The sequence below is a fragment of the Thalassophryne amazonica genome, chromosome 15 (assembly GCF_902500255.1).
Source record: "Thalassophryne amazonica chromosome 15, fThaAma1.1, whole genome shotgun sequence".
NCBI lineage: Eukaryota > Metazoa > Chordata > Actinopteri > Batrachoidiformes > Batrachoididae > Thalassophryne > Thalassophryne amazonica.
This window is the reverse complement of record NC_047117.1, coordinates 16,455,781-16,472,538: the sequence shown is the minus strand read 5'-3', so window position 1 is coordinate 16,472,538 and position 16,758 is coordinate 16,455,781. Positions and strand designations below refer to the sequence as shown.

General features: G+C 41.1%; 1 protein-coding gene across 1 annotated transcript in view; it reads left to right on the top strand.

The window, feature by feature from the left end:
- Positions 1-16,758, top strand: part of tmem131l (transmembrane 131 like) — an 81,453-nt gene that overhangs the window by 49,752 nt on the left and 14,943 nt on the right. The window contains 6 exon segments of the mRNA XM_034187714.1: positions 2,497-2,574; positions 7,834-7,987; positions 8,776-8,834; positions 8,940-9,045; positions 9,150-9,252; positions 10,962-11,106. Of these exon segments, the coding sequence (XP_034043605.1) occupies positions 2,497-2,574; positions 7,834-7,987; positions 8,776-8,834; positions 8,940-9,045; positions 9,150-9,252; positions 10,962-11,106 (645 nt within the window).

Here is a 16,758-nt window from a genome sequence, read left to right as displayed (position 1 = left end):
CAGGTAAGATTAAGACTTTATATTTACATTTATATCATGTCCTCCGCTACACTGATAGTCTACTTTTGAAACTCACCTCCTGCAAAGACTTCCTTTGTTCTTGGTTGCCTCTGCACTCGTGGCGACAGCTTGCTTTGGTCTTCTTGACTGGGATCCTGTTTCCGGGATTCACGTTAGCTGAGGCTTGCCCCGCATTTACACGCTTACAGAAGTCAAATAATATTGGGATTGCAGTATCTTTCAACAAGTTTTTTGGTTTCGACCCATGAGCTCTGCTCGAAAATCTTTCATAGCTGTCCCACTCAAAGTGGTTGCTACACACTTTTGACAGCCTGTTAACAGGTATGTCCTTTAGTTTCATTGTGCTTAGCCACTGCCTGAGCCTTTCCTTATTTTTCAGCGGTAGCCAATGATGGCAAACGTTCTTTCTTCTGTATCCCTCATTAGTGCACCCGGGAGCCATGCAAAAAAAAAAACATTTTCGCTGAAGCACTCTCCTACTTTTTCTCACTTGCACATAGGATTCAATATGGATACAGTGTTGCGGGAGCTTGGTCCCCATACATGTACGTCACAAGATTTCTGACCAATCGGATGTGGTGTTTGTATTTTTTAAAATTTTATTAATGATCAAAACCAAACAAATAAACTCATATAAAAGGTGGAGAATGCATGTATTTATGTTTTATCAGAAAAAAGAATTATATTAAACAAGCCCTTCTTTAAAAATGTGGATGGGCTGCAGAAGATATTCAGATTTCAAATTGGGGCAGTTTCGTTCTTAAGGGCCCCTTCACACAACGTGCGAATTTGGTTGAATTACAGCGAAACAGTTTGAATTAGCAAACCACGAAAACATCGCACTGACGGGCAGGCGCGTACGGTCCTGCTGAGAAGGTCTCAAGCATGCTCGTGCATGAACACCGTGCGAGCAGCTGAAGCATGTGTAACCACATCGCGCCGCTGTTGTGTAATAAATAAAAAATAAAACAAGCTGGTACGTGTGTAACCACATTGCGCCGCTCCTGTGCAATAAAGAAAAAATAAAAACCAGCTGGTACCTGTGGAACCACATCGCGCCACTGCTGTGGAAAACAAGAAAAAAAAAATACATGCCACCCATGGGATTTGCACCTGCACTTTACTGATTGCCAGCCCGAAACCTTACCACTGCACTACCTTTGCTGGCTTGTAACAATTGTGGGGAAAATGCCTGAAATCAACAATGAGATGGATGTATGTTTTAAAAAATAAATAAGTAAAACCACACACCATTTAAAAAACAAAAACAAAAAAAAAACTCTCTTATCAAAGTACGAATAGTCTGTTCCTCTGTAGATGACCCCTGGTCACAGACATGTCGTCATGAAATGACATTAAAGAAGCAGTGCGCTGTTATCTTGCCCACATCTACTGTTCCGGGGGGGCCAGCCGGGCCTGCGCGCGTGTCCATGTGGAACGGAGCTCAGCAGACAACCCAGCTTCAAAGTGGTTGCCTGCTGATTGTTTTCGTGATGACAGTACGAATGGCCACACATTTTCTGAGTGCCACATGAGCAGTGTTAGATGTTTGTGCGTGTCAGCTGAAATTTGGCCAACACCTGCCGCAAGAGGGTTCATTGGGCTCGCACACTCTTTCAGCCGCTGGTGCACGCAAATAGTTGTAGCAACAGGTGTTTGAGGCAGCTACAAATTTACATGTTTTGCTTACGATTCCTGCTTCATGCGCACTTTGACCAAATGCGCACTATGTGTGAAGGGGCCCTAAGTTTGGGAATGGCAGCTCTGCTACATGGTGCAGAATGCTGCCTCCCTTAAAAAAAAAAAGCAGAAAATGGTATCAGCATTCAAGTTATGACACTATCTCTGTTTTAAAATCATTATTGGAGTTGCTAGACTCCACATCATTCTCTTGGTCTCATCAAACTAGATCCCAATTCAAAAACCCCATGACTTTTAAAATGTCATTTTAAAAAAAGAAAAAAAAAGTATAGCATGTGATGTCCAAAGACTAAAGCTGGTACACTCCAATTAAACATTTCCCAGAGGGGCTGAGGTTCAGTCATAAAAGAAATGAAGCTGGCACACATTAACAGTTACATAACATTAGGGCTGTCTTCTTCTAGACTATACATGTATCGATCTTATTTTAATCCTAGTTTGAACGACGTGCAGTCCTGTTCTTTGTCTGTGAACTTGTCAAGTGTAGACTGTCTCAGCTTCTGTTAATTCTCTCATCGTGGTAAACACCTGTAGTTAAACATCTCACTGTCACTTTCAGTTCATGAATGTTTGGTGGACTTTGCCATGGAAATGAAAGTCACCCTGCTCAGAGTGTTGATGTGAAATAATGTGGTGTGTGGACAGTGCCATTAGAGTTTAGTGTGGGACTACTTTATAGTAGCCAGAATAACACAAGTGCTTCACTGGCTTGTTTTGATTTTGTGTGCATGAAAACTTTTACACATTGCTTCAGTTATACTGTTACTTCCACAGGAAGATGCCTCCAACATCACTATAGTGGGTCTGCTTCTGGAGTGCATCCTACCGAAGACTTTATTTGACAGTCCTCAGGTATGTGTTTTCCTTGATTATTTTGTATATCCATTTCATGAGTAGGGTTGGGTATGGAGAACCGGTTTGATCCACCGATATCGGTAGCCTTTTTGCTTCATGATTCCCTTATCGGTCCTTCAGAGTGGCCTTTTTTTTTTTTTTTTTTTGGTGTTTTGTCTGGAAAATGATTTTCTCTGCATTGATTGCAGATCCCGCTGGCAGGTCTGTAATCAACCTCTTCTGCAGCGCGACTCCACTTTGAAGCTTGAACCAATGAAGCAGTGCTTCAATCTGCTGCTTCGTTGGTTCTGTGATTCGCTGGTGACAAGTCTACTTTTTAAACCCTCTCAGCCATTAAAATATGTCAATCATGAGTCACTTTTTTGTGGATTAAAGTCATTAACTGGGATGCTTGTCTTGTTGCAGTCAAGAAACGAGAATCGTCCTCCGTTCAGTTGGCACAGCTCCAAATGCTGTGCCTCTCTCTGCCGAGACAGAGTCCGATCAGAATTAATAACTTCAAAGCGACTTGCCCCTTTAAATAAACTGACACCTCTTTCCAAACCTTGTAATACAAATTACAATTGACCTAAATTTTTTTTTTTCTCCTAAAATGAGACGTCCTGCATTCTTTATGAATTACATCCTGTTGTGCAGCGCAGCAGCTGCAAGAGCTCAGCTCAGATGTATGGCGTGACATTCATGCCAATAATGTCTGAAAGGAAATGCTTTAGACAAAAACTACAGATTTTATTTCTATTTATGTCCAGAAATCAAGGATCCTCCACCATGTAGAGTTTATTTATGTCCAGGGTTTAAGGATCCAGTGACCAATTTCATATTTATTTACTTTAAGACTCATTAAATTGTTGACATAGAAAACCTGTAAAGCCTACATTTAGTACACAGAAAATTTACAAGCGGTATCGATAAGGGGATCGATAAGCGGAATCGATAATGATATTGATAAAATCTTATCATTACTCATCCCTATTCACGAGTATTTCAGATCTTTACACTATTTTGAATATTGTGAAAGCATAACCAATACTGCATTAAACATTTTTCCTCTTCTGTACATAGTATGTGGGTGATTCTTAGACTACGGGCACTTATGTCCTTTGATCATATTTTATGAAAAACAGAAAAAAGGGGAAATTTCACACTTTTATAGTTATCTTTACAATTAAAGTGTGTTAAGAATTGTGTTCTAGTAGTCTATGATGACTTTTTCACCTTTTTTTCAGCATCATTATATGCAAATATTGCCGTTTTGTGCTTGTCCCACACCCAGACTTTTGATCTTCAATGATAAAAATGAATGGTAAAGAAACGTTTTTTCTAATGTTTTAAAATATCTCTGAATAAAATATCAGTAAAATAATCAAAACATAATTGGGGTATTCAGTGTCATACAACTGTTGTGATTTTTTTTAAACAAAATGTAGTTGTCCCACACTATTGCCGTAATTTCCACCACAACACTGTAATGTCCCTTTAAACAGTTTGTATGAAAGATTGTTTGGGTAGTTTCTATGGAGATAAACAGTGACATCAGAGCACATGTATATAGCGCCAAATCACAATAAACTGTTGCCCCAAGGCGCTTTATATTGTAAGGCATTGGTGTGGTGGAAATTACATTTACAAAGCCAGTAGTGCCCGTAGTTAAAGAATCACTCATTTATTGCCTCTGTTTTCCAAATTGAAATCTGGTGGTTTGCAATTACAGTGGTCCCTCGCTATAACGCAGTTCACCTTTCGCGGCCTCGCAGTTTCACAGATTTTTTTTAGTGCAATTTTGCATTCTTTTTTTTTTTTTTTTTTTTTTTTTTTTTAACAGCGCATTGTGTTCTGCGTCCTTATCAGGTGGGCCGGTCGCGGCATTGGTCGGCATTACCGCGATTGCTCTCACTGCCTCCGATGTGCTTACTGAGTCTGCAGGCTCAGTAAACGCAGCAGCAGGCCACTCACACCGCCCTCCTGTCTGCTGTGCGGAGCTGCGCCAAATCTGGCAACAGGTCCAGAGACTACGCTCGCTGTTTTGATGCGGATGTTGACCGCAGCCGCAGAGCTGTGTGGCCACCGAGAGAGGACTTGGATTCTTTGCAGGTCCTGCATCCGTACCTCCGGAGGCAGTGAGCGAAGGGAGAGTTCTGCGTGTCTGTTTATAATCTTCTCGCCCAGAAGAAAAAAGAGTGTTTACACAGGAGAGAAAAGTGAGAAAATGTTAATGCCTGTTTGAGAAAAGTGTATATAGTGTGTAGTGAGGGGTTTTACAGCCTTAAAACATCTATAATAATTGCAAAAAATAGAGCTGACTACTTTGCGGATTTCGCTTATCGAGGGTTATTTTTAGAACGTAACTCCCGCGATAAACGAGGGACCACTGTACTTATTATAACTGATCAGTTTCACCCAGATAGTAAGACTTTTTGTTTTTATTGAAAATTCTTCATATTCAATATAATTTCTATACATTGCATATCAATACTAATACTAATGTGTATGGACCTTTGAATTTCCAGGCATTTAAAACACATTCTCAAATTTTTGCGGTGGGTCTAACATGATAGAGAGACTCTTAAGTTTCAGTGTATGAACATAGAGGGTTTTAGTTTGCTCCTATGATAAATGGAGCTTGAGAATTTTTGTATTTGCTCATCATGCCAGCTACTCTCAGCAGAACTCAGTCTAGTTTGTAATTTGAGCACACTGCAGAGTTCATAGGTTGACTGTCTTTACACCCACCCCATTCTAGAGCGCCTGAGGGGAGTCTCATCTCTTGACAGTGTTAATGGCTTTCTCAAAAGCCTCCATAATTCACTGTGAGCTCCCAGTGCACATGAAACAATGCACATGATGCAAGAGACAGTTACTGGCAAACCAGCAACACTGTCATAATTATGTAGATAAGCACTGCAGAGCAAGCACTTTACCTCTCAGCTCAGCGGAACTATTATGATAGAATTACTGGGTGACATTTTGAACCAGAAATCAATGGGGTTCTTGGAAGCAGCCTCCGTAATATACTTACAGGGTTTTCTAACAGTCAGGTATGGAAGTAATTATGATCAAAAGGAACAACAAATTTTTATTATTTCTTTTTTAAAGCTTTCGCCGACTTTCACCTGTCACCTACCGAAACTGTAGTTGCATATATCCCAGTACATTTCTATTTCTTGAAATTAAAAAATAAATGCTTCTGGAAGGTGAAAAAACACTGGTGTGGCAGCTAATACAGTAGTCTGACATGTTCACACAGTGCAGAGGTGTTTTAGAACATTTATTGTGCAAACCTGCAATAAATAAAAAAAATAGTGCAACTGCAAGAAATTGGAAAATTTGTATAAGCTTTTCTCCAACGAAGACTCACAAAATTTTTAAATAAATATCTGCTTTTCTGTTATTTTTGTGGGGATGCATAGTGGGTTTAAAAAAACTCTTTGAAGCATGCTAGATCTTAATGTTTTTGTTTTTTTGTGCCTCCAAACATGGCTGTGGTATAAGTAAATTCAGTTGCCGCTCTGGGTAGGGCTGAGCTACACACATTCACATGTGCAGACACAGATAAAAACTGGAGGAAGAGCTTTATTATTGGTTGAACTAATAGGATTAATACATGAAATAGTTTTGACTGTGTTGAATGCTTGGTCTCCAAAGTAAAGGTCAAACAGTGATGTCCGTTGGATTCTATGACATGTGACATATGTTACCTACCTGATGATGTGATAACTAAGCATGACACATGGTGCAAGCTATTCTTTTCAAAATCCCATTAACTCAACCAGTAATTTACATCACTTTTTACCAAAATTGAAGCAACTTTAACGCTTGACCTCTGTACAAACTGAAATTGACCTTTCTTGCTGTTTTTACCCAGTAATAACTCCATAACATTTAGTCATAGATATTATAAACTATACCTTTTTGGAATCTTTATGTTCGGACAAATAATGTGGTATAATTTTCAATATGATTGGAGAATTCCAAACTTTGTAATCTGTGTAATTCTACAATTGACCCCTACCTGGCTGCCGACTGAAAATTCAAGTGGCCAGTTGTTTTTTCCCCCCAAAATAGTAATGTCTAAGTAGTATTTCTGCTGAATTTGGTGCTTGCATCACCATTTGAAGGATTCCCCTGTAAATATTCTTTTATCTGCTGAGCTAATTGGGAAACACTGGTTTAAGCAATCCAGCCAATCTGAATATGCCTTGATGCTAATTTATCTTAAATATATCCTGAAAGTTTATCATTTACTGGTGAGATTTGTTTTTTCCAACTTATGTATGGGAAAACAAGACAGAGAGGTAGTTAACATGAAATTATACCCGAAGGGTAAAAACTGAAATGACTGGTGTGCTTGCACCAGCATGTGCTCCTTTCTCTTTGGTTGGTGTTGACACTGATCCCAGATGAATGACCACCAGTCGTTATTGACAGAGTGGTGTAGCAGCACCTTTCTTGCCATGTAGGAAGAAGCTTCTGCTAAAGTCCAGTTACTTTCAGTTTGGAGCTTGCATGTTGTCCTCTGGGCACAGTTTCCTCTCACCAGCAAAACATGTACATTTAGGTTGGTGTCCAAACTGATTGGAGGCAGGATTGAGAATCCACTCACTGCTTTTAAAAATAAATTTCACTAGTGTGAAACCACATGACGTTATAGACTGTGGTGCTTTGGTTTCGCTTTCACTGGGATCATACGACTGTTGGTGCACACGTTTCATTCAGAACTCTGGTGTTAAGTATTCTTGACCTCAAGGGATTAGGTTTGCTTTTGCAGGATTTAGCCATGCTGTCATCAAGCCAAAAATAGTTTAACAAGTTGTCAAGAGGTGATTGAACTGCTAAGATGAGCTCTGGTTTGCAGTAAGATTTGCACTTGCTCAGTACTGATCCGCCAGCTTCATGAATGTTGGTGACATTCTGTTGGGGTGATGTGTGGAAACATAGGCAAACACACTGGCTACTTGTCAACAAATTCATAGAATTTTTGTTTTTTATTAATGATCAAGGAAGCTATGCACAAAGGGGAACCCATGCAGACATGGGGAGAACATGCAAGCTTCACACAGAAAGGGGCGGGAAGCGATCCCATGACCTTCTTGCTGTGAGACAACAGTGCTAACCACTAACTCACTGTTCCACCACTTCCTCTTTAATATTTTTTTCTCTTTTTTTTGGTTTGTGTTTCAGTGTTTATTCAATACTCATTTTAGCCTCTCTAACCTGCTCTGCTCCGTTTGAATTTTTGAATCTCTCTTCCCATCCCAGGGTTCTTGCCTCCAGAACGAAGAGCACCTCAGTCTGCAAATCAATTTGGTGGCACATGGTGACCGCCCCGCTGACTTGGACAAGCTCAAGCCTTATGTCATTGAACACATTTTGGTGCTGATGTTGTCTCCTGCTGCTGGATGGAGTGCAGCAGGTGGGCTACTTTTTGACTGACCCCCGTTTCTGCAGACCATGGAAACAGGATCACTAAAATTTACTGAACAGCCGGTTACATCTAATCAATTCTGTACCAAGATAGTTGTCCTTTTTGTTTCTTTTGCTTTAAGTAATCTGATGTGTATTAAAAAAAATGTTGGCATAATTTCAGGGTAGAATCTGTGTTGCCCCCATTGCTTGCTAGTTTGGTTGATCTGCCTACTCTAAAAACAACTGTAAGAGCTGAGTAGTATTGCTAGCAGTACCGTTAAGTGTCAGTCAGGTGTATTGATATCAGTGGTGTACCAAAAAAAAAGCCTAACTATACCCAGCCATGAGTTAGACTATAATAATAGTGATTGCTTTATGTAATGCATATTCCAGTCAGCTGTTACAAAGTGCTTTACAGCATAACATTAAAAAGGACAAATAGAACATAAATTTGAAAGATGAATGTAACTGTATAATTTTGAACCAGTTACTCATCAACAGGCAGTAATTACAGAACAGAATACTTGTTCCAGACACAGTGGTCCTGGTCTGTCATTACTTTATGCCTCCAGGTCACTGTACCCAACCACAAGGTGTGGAAATGACATACTGCAGAAATAAAGGCGTGGTGTCTCTGCCTTTACGTGTGTAGTTTGTTTGAATGCAGCTTTAATGACCTACAATGACAGACAGAATTTCAGTCATAGTAAAAAGGCATAAAGTTGCAACCAAATACATAAACATATCTTCACATTTTATATGTTACATGTATGCGCTGTTTTTTCCCTCCTACAGGGGAAGAAAAAATACGAGTTTATATGTTAAATTCCGGAAGCAAGAAACTCTATATAAAGGTGAGGTGTTGTCCTGTTCTTTATCATGTACTTTTGTTAGAACTATTTAGGCTTTGACAAGACTTTGGTGTTTTTTTTTTTTGTTTGTTTTTTTTGTCTTCCCAGGACATACAGGTGCTTTCAAAAACAGATGCCAACTTGGAATGTAATCACATTCTTCTGAGACCTGAAGCCAAAAACTTTACTGAAGTGGCAACTCTGGCCTGCAGAGGTGACTGTGCACTGCCATTCAACACATTTCTCATGTTGTGCCATTTGCAGCTAAAATGTTTGGGAATGTGTAAGCAACCGTTTCTTTGTATGTGATGATGCCAGGTTCATTACCTAGCCACGGTAGAAAATGTTTAAGTCAAATCAGCCTCATGATTCCAGGAAACCAGACAGCACTCACCTTTCCCGGATTTCATATTTCACACAGGTAACACTGAATCTGCTTATGCTGTGTTCATATTCCATAAAATGCTTTAGTGTAGCAGATAACAATATTTACAGAGGAATCCTTCAAATGGGGATGCGCACAACAAATTCAGCACAAATACTTCTTAGACATTACTCTTTTGAAAAACTGATTGGCCACTTGAATTTTCAGTAGTTGGCCAGGTAGGGGTCAATTGAAGATTTACACAGGTGTCAAAATTTAAAAATGCTCCAGTCATATTAACTTGTAACCTTACGTAAAGGTTACACATTATTTTTCTGAACCTAAAGATTACAAAAAGGTATTGTTTGAGCGGTCTATGAATAAATGTTATGGGGTTAAAAAAGGGGTTAAAAGTAAAAGTTGCTTCAATTTTGGTAAAAGGTGATACACATTATTGGTTAATAGGGTTTAAGAAAAGAATAGTTTGCACCATGTGTCATGCTTGGTTATCACATTACAGGGTAACATGTCACGTCATAAAATCCAATGGATATCGATGAGATCAGTCAACACAGTTAAAGCTATTCCATTTATTAATTTTATTAATTTTGTTCAGCTAATAATTTGCACTTTTTTACCAAAATTGAAGCCACTAACTTTTGTTCCCCTTTACAAACTGAAATTGACCTTCGTCACCATTCTTGCTGTTTTTGTCGCATAACTCCAAAACATTCAGTCAAAGATGGCCCAAACTATACCTTTTTGGAATATTTATGATCAGACAAATAATGTGGTATGGTTTTCAATATGATAGCAGCATTTTTAAATTTGACCCCTACCTAGCTGCCTACTGAAAATTCAAGTGGCCAGTCAGCTTTTTCAAGAGTGATGTCTAAGGCCGGGTTCACACGGCAGGATAATAAGGCTGATATCGGACATGATCTTCCCCTTCCGACAATCTTAAGGACTCCCCGACAAACGTGATGACGCTAAAGATAATCTTATCAGATATTCCTTCCGTGTGTGGTTTGTTCAGAGCGCTCTGATCTGCTCGGAAGGGCATCAGGAGCGCTCCGATCGCAAATCGGGGATATTCAACATGTTGGATTTTTTTGGCCCGATATTGCAGCGTGTATTGTGTCCCTCCGACCAAAACAAGCTCACAGCCTGCTGAATGTGACGTGCAGCCAGTCAGAAAGCGAGGTGATGGACGCACGGAGCAGAAAATAAAATCAAAACAGCTGTTCTGACTTACCAGAAAGTCCGGTGGGCGCGCTGTCTCCACTCCTTTAAAGAACGCCTTTTCTTTTTCTTTTTGTATTGTTTTTTCCCCTCTGTTTTAAATAGCCCACAAAGTACCTCTGTTTGTTTACTCTGAAGTCACGTTTAATCTCGAAAGATTTTGCGAGATTTCCTGTCTGAACTGTAAATGTTCGTGTGTGAAATCTGTTCGTGTGTGGTGTTGTTGTCCTTACCGTGTGGCTGAACACCACACACTGTACGACCAGACCTGTTAGATCCATGATTTTTTTATCTTCACATGTGTTGTCTCTTAGGTTTTGGAAACCTAAAAATAATTTTAAGATCCTGCCGTGTGAACTAGGCTTAAGGAGTGTTTGTGCCAAATTGGGTGCATGCATCACCATTTGAAGCACTATTGTTTGGAAGCAAGTGCTACCATATGGCAGTAGATGCAAATAAGTCTGTGTCCATCACCACTTGTAGGTTTTATGAAGCTGAAACACTGTTGTTTTTGCTCCCAGCAGGTGGACAACAGGGGATTTATTCAGCCTCCAGCAGGTGAAACGAAGTGGTGCACACCAGGTGGAGCTGTGGATGAATAATGCTTTCCTGTTGCCTTTCACACTGACCAACGCCACCCTCTCACACAAACTGCAAGGGGTCATGAAGGTTTGCATCATTTCATAAGACAATAGGAAGGCGACATGGTTTCTGACTTGCATTTCACACTTGGTTTCCTTTCCATCTTTGGAAGAAAAATGTCACCGGCTAATACTCTGTTCTGAGTAAGACTGAACGGCTGAAACATAAGTTACTTTGTCTTTCTGTCCACTCTTGACTGCTGAACAAATGCGGAATAAATACACTGGTTACTTCCAGAACATTTGACAGCGTAGTGGCATCTAGTGCATCCGGAAAGTATTCACAGCGCTTCACTTTTTGCACATTGGATGTTATGTTACAGCCTTATTCCAAAATGAAGTAAATTCTTTTTTTTTCCCCTCAAAATTCTGCTCACAACACCCCATAATGACAACATTTTTTAATGAAATTTTTGCAAATTTATTAAAAATAAGAAATCACATGTACATAAGTATTTACAGCCTCGCTGAATGCTTTGTTGATGCACCTTTGGCAGCATTTACAGCCTCAAGTCATCTTGAATTTGATGCTACAAGATTGGCGCACCTATCTTTGGGAAGTTTTGCCCATTCCTCTTTGCAGCACCACCAGGTTGGATGGCAAGCATCTGTGCACAGCCATTTTCAGGTCTCTCCAGAGATGTTGAATTGGATTCAGGTCTGGGCTCTGTACATTGCTCCATCTATCTTTCCCTCAATCCTGACTAGGCTTCCAGTTCCTCCCACTGAAAAACTTCCCCACAGCATGATGCTGTCACCACCATGTTTAACTGTAGGGATGGTGCCTTGTTCCTCCAAACATGATGCCTGGCATTCATGCGTAAAGTGTTTAATCCTTGTCTCATCAGGCAAGAGAATTTTGTCTCATGGTCTGAGAGTCCTTCAGGTGCCTTTTGGCAAACTCCAGGTGGGCTGCCATGTGCCCTTTTTAATAAGGAGTGGCTTCCACCTGGCCACTCTGACATACAGACTTGATTGGTGGATTGCTGCAGAGAAGGTTGTCCTTCTGGAAGGTTCTCCTCTCTTCACAAAGGAATGCTGGAGCTCTGACAGAGTGACCATCGTGTTCTTGGTCACCTCCTTGACTAAGGCCGTTCTCCCCCGATCTCTCAGATTAGACGGCCGGCCAGCTCTAGGAAGACTCCGGGTGGATCCAAACATCTTCCATTTGTGGATGATGGAGGCCACCGTGCTCATTGGGACCTTCAAAGCAGCAAAAATGTTTCTGTACTCTTCCCCAGATTTGTGCCAATCTTGTCTCTGAGGTCTGCAAACAATTCCTTTGACTTCATGCTTTGTTTGTTCTCTGACATACACTGTCAACTATGAGACCTTATATGTGCACAGGGTTGTGCTTTTCCAAATAATGTCCAATCAACTTAATTTACCCCAAGTGGACTCCAGTTTAGCTGTATAAACATCTGAAGGATGACCAGTGGAAACAGGATGCACCTGAACTCAATTTTGAGCTTCATTGCAAAGACTGTGAATACTTATTAAAATATGATTGCTTAGTTTTGTTTTGTTTATAAATTTGCAAAAATCTCAAACTTTTTTCACATTGTCATTATGGGGTATCATGTATAGAATTTTGAGGAGGAAAAATAATTTTTTCCATTTTGGAATAAAGCTATAACATAACGTGGAAAAAATTGAAGCTTGTGTGAATGCTTTCTGGATGCACTGTAACTTCATAGAAAGTGTCACTGCATTTAGAACAAGCAATCTTTTTTTCAGCACGCGTCATACAATTTATAAGTGACTTGCTGTTTGTATGAGTAGCTTTTCTTCATCTCTCACTTGTTACATTTTTAAGGAAACTACAGCTTGTGTAGTCCTGCTGACTTCTTAATAGACTGTTGTTACATTGTTTACCCCATATGCACTGAGTACTCTGCAAGTCCCTTATGTAGAACAATGTGGGTATGCAGGCTCTGTGTAAATACACAGACATGACTATATCTGTTAATAACACTGCAACAAAGGCCTGTAACTTGACAAAGTCCTTTAAACGTGTCCCACAGGTGACAATCAGAACAATAAGACAATATTTAGTAGATAACATTGGCAGCATCAGCTGACATCCTGTACACACTGTGCACACTTTTGTCAAAGTTGTGTTTCATGAAAAACACAGTATTACAATAAAAATAGCTTGCGTGAAACTACATTTAATGCCTTGATTCAAACGTGCTTCGCACAAATGATAGGTGGCTGTTTTGAGGAGGAAAGCCTGGAAAAACAGCCAGCTTTTCCATCACAAAGCATTGTCAAGCAGTAAAAATGCAACGTTACATTCGTTCCTTGAAAACTTTAGCGTGTACTGCTCCAGATATCATGACTATTCCCTTATCGGTCCTTCAGAGCGGCCATTGTTTTTGAGTGTGTTTATCGTGAAAATGGTAATTTCTCTACATTGATTGCAGACCCTGCAGCAACTTTGCTTGAACCAAGGAAGCAGTGCTCCGACCCGCTGCTTCATTGGTTCTCTGCTTTGCCGCTTTTCAGAAGCGGCAAGTCCGCTTCTTAACCCCTCTCAGAGCCATTTAAAAATATCAATCATGAGTCACTTTTGTATGCATTAAAGTCACTAACAGGGACTCGTGTTGTTGTATGCAAGAAACAAGAATTGTCCACTGTTGTGTTCGCACAACTCCAAACGCTGCACCTCAGACACGCTTTGTCCCCTGTTTACAATGGGGTACTCAGGTCAAAGCAGGTTCAGTCTTTTGTTCATGGTAATGAGTCATTCATGTCATCAGGAGAGTCGTCAAGGGAGCCATCAGGGGAGGCTTCCATCCCATCATTAGGAGAGTGCACAATAGGTGCTAATTAGAGCTATTGTTTAGTCACTAGCCTATAGCAGTCGGCCTCTCGGTAGGAGGGGTCTGGTTAGGTTAAAAACTCCAGCTTTTGTTGGCTTCTGGTTTATTCTTCTCTACAAGAATCAAGACAGAAGTCAGACTACCAGAGCAAGAATTTTAGCTGAGGAAGCTTCTGTGATTTGAAGTGAAACGTCCTCACGTCAAGCAACCCAGTCCAGTCGAAGATTCAAGCTTCTCTACAGTGGTATTGATGTCTATAAAATCTTATCAATACCCGTCCTTACGTACTGTAAGCCATAGACCTTCTGGCTGAGGGTGCAGTTCTTTACTTTTGTTTTCAAGCAGGATGCCTGGTCTGCACTTTGTGAACCAGCTTGTTAGGAGGCAAGCCAGATTAAGCTGTTTCATCCTGTTTTAAGTTTTTTTTTTTTTTTTTTTTTTTTTGGGTTCACAGGCGATCATAATAGAACAAAACCCTGTGGAATAAGCTGCGAGAGCCGTCCCTCATACGTGTTTTGGGCAAATAGGCACTTAAGTCTCCCCATGCTGATAGCAGAGGTAGGAGCTCATGCTTAGTCACGTGAGATTCATGCACTACAGTCTATTAACCTTAATAAATGAGCCTTGTTCTGACAGAAATGCTTGAGGACTAAAGCCCAGGTTACACATAGACGGTTTTGTCCGCGGGTAGTACGTAGACCGAAGTTCGCGGTAGTTCTGGCTGTTTTCGCGGTGGAAAGGGGCGGAGTATTCCGCCGGCATTTTGAGCGCCGTACTAGCCGCAAATACGTGGCGGTGTTCTGCTGCCGCTGATAATGCCCTGTGTACCGCTGGATTTATTCAGGCAAATCCTGCGTTACTTCAGGAACTTTTGCTTATAGGCACCGCCCCCAGAGTATAATAGGCTGAAGCAGCTGTCAGTGCAGGGGGAGGGAGCTCATCTCTCAGCCTTTTCTTTTCTCTCTTTTTCCCCTCCTCAACGTGTTAGTCGTTTCCACCACAGGGCTACCCTCTGCTTCTGAACCAGCCCTCTTGGTAAGTCCTTGCCGCTGCCAATTTTGAGCTTCTCTGCAAAAATATCTGGAGCTGGCCGCGAGTGAGAGACCTGCATGCAGCGCACTAGCGTTTTTATACTGACCGCCGCCTATCAGCCGTTTGGAACACCGTTAACCGGGAGGTGGCGTTTAGAACAGCGTACTGTCCGCTAGCACTGCCGTTTTGTCTGCCTCTGTCGCTGGTTAAAACACCTTTGAGGACGCCGATATGGGCTCTATCGCTGTTTTACACGTCGTTGGTTAGGGATACAACGCCGGCCGCCAATTACGGCGGTGTAAACTGCGGCATTACAGGAAGGGGCGGGATGACACAGCGATTAAAAAGTATCAAACGCCGTTGTTCGCGTTGTCTCCGTCGTCAGGCCACTTCTCCGGGAGCGCTTCCGGAATTATTCGACATGTTGAATAATTTTTTCGACGATTCCCGGTGAAGCCGGAACCAAACCATGCCCCCGTGCGCTGGCGTTAACTACGGCGTTTGATCCCTAAAACGGCCCGGAGGGGGCAAAATCTCTGCCGGGACGCTTCCGCGAGAGTTTACCGTCTGTGTAAACGGGGCTAAAGTTTCATTAGCCCCCTGCCCATGAAAACGGGTCTACAGGATAATGTTGACCTACATTTAACAAGAACCAAAAAAAAGCAGGTTTCTTTTAAAATTCAGTCTCTTTTGGACTAAATTTTGCATGCTAATTTTTTGTCTGCATTTGTTCATTTACGCTTTGATTCATGCACTGTTACTGTTAAAATGACCTAAGTAGAAGGTCACCCCACTGAGTCTGGTCTGCTTGAGGTTTCTTGATCAAAAAATGGCAGACTACTGAGTTTTCCCTTACCACTGTTGCCTATGGGCTTGTTCAGGGGTGTTAGTTCAGTTAGAATTTACCCATGTGAAGCACCTTTGGGTGACTTTGCTGCGATTTGGTGCTATATAAATGAATTGAATGAAGAGATGCTGCTGAAGGCATATGCCCTCATAATCACTTTAAAGTTCAATTTATGCTCAATGTTAAATGCAGGTATGGTCCAAGCCTTGCTGCCTGCACTCTGAATTAATTTGGTTCATATCTTATCTGTAAGCTTACTATATGGATGGAACTGACCCATCCAATCTGGCAATCTTGGAGACAGTGTAGCCAGTTCGAGCGAGACAACCCTAAAGGGCCTGTCACAGTGGCGTATTCGTAGAGCTGCTTATTACAGCGTATCGTCTACGCTGTAATGAGCATTTCTCCGCCCAGTTCACGAGTTTTTTTTCTCAATATGCAGTAGTATGTTGAGGCTACGCGCGGTGGACGGAAGAATTAAACCTGTTAATTCTCTCTCTCTCGCTCTCACTCGCTCTCTGTGTGTGTGTGTGACTCTTTAAAATAAACACGCACTCGCTGCATAAAAACAAATAATAATGTTAAATGACTGTCTTTGAGCCACACCATGCAGTAGAGAACAGAGCGCACTTCCACAGAGGCAGAAAATAGCGCTGAAACTGGTACAGCATGGCACACGTGCCTGTGTGCACACATTAAAACGCGAACACACGCAGCTGCAAGTATGAACGAACACTGTTATTGCACTGTTATTGCTCATTGCAGCGTTGTGTTTCTACGAATACGCCACTGTGACAGGCCCTTAAGACAAAAGAAACAATTCAGATTGTTTTTAATGGATGAATATTTTGCCGGAGTTAGATTAGATGGAACTTTATTAATCCCTTACGAACACTCCCTCAGGGAAATTTCGATCGTTGTGATGTATTGCCTATGCTTTTGTTTCTGTTGTGGTAAAAGCATTTAGCACTTAACT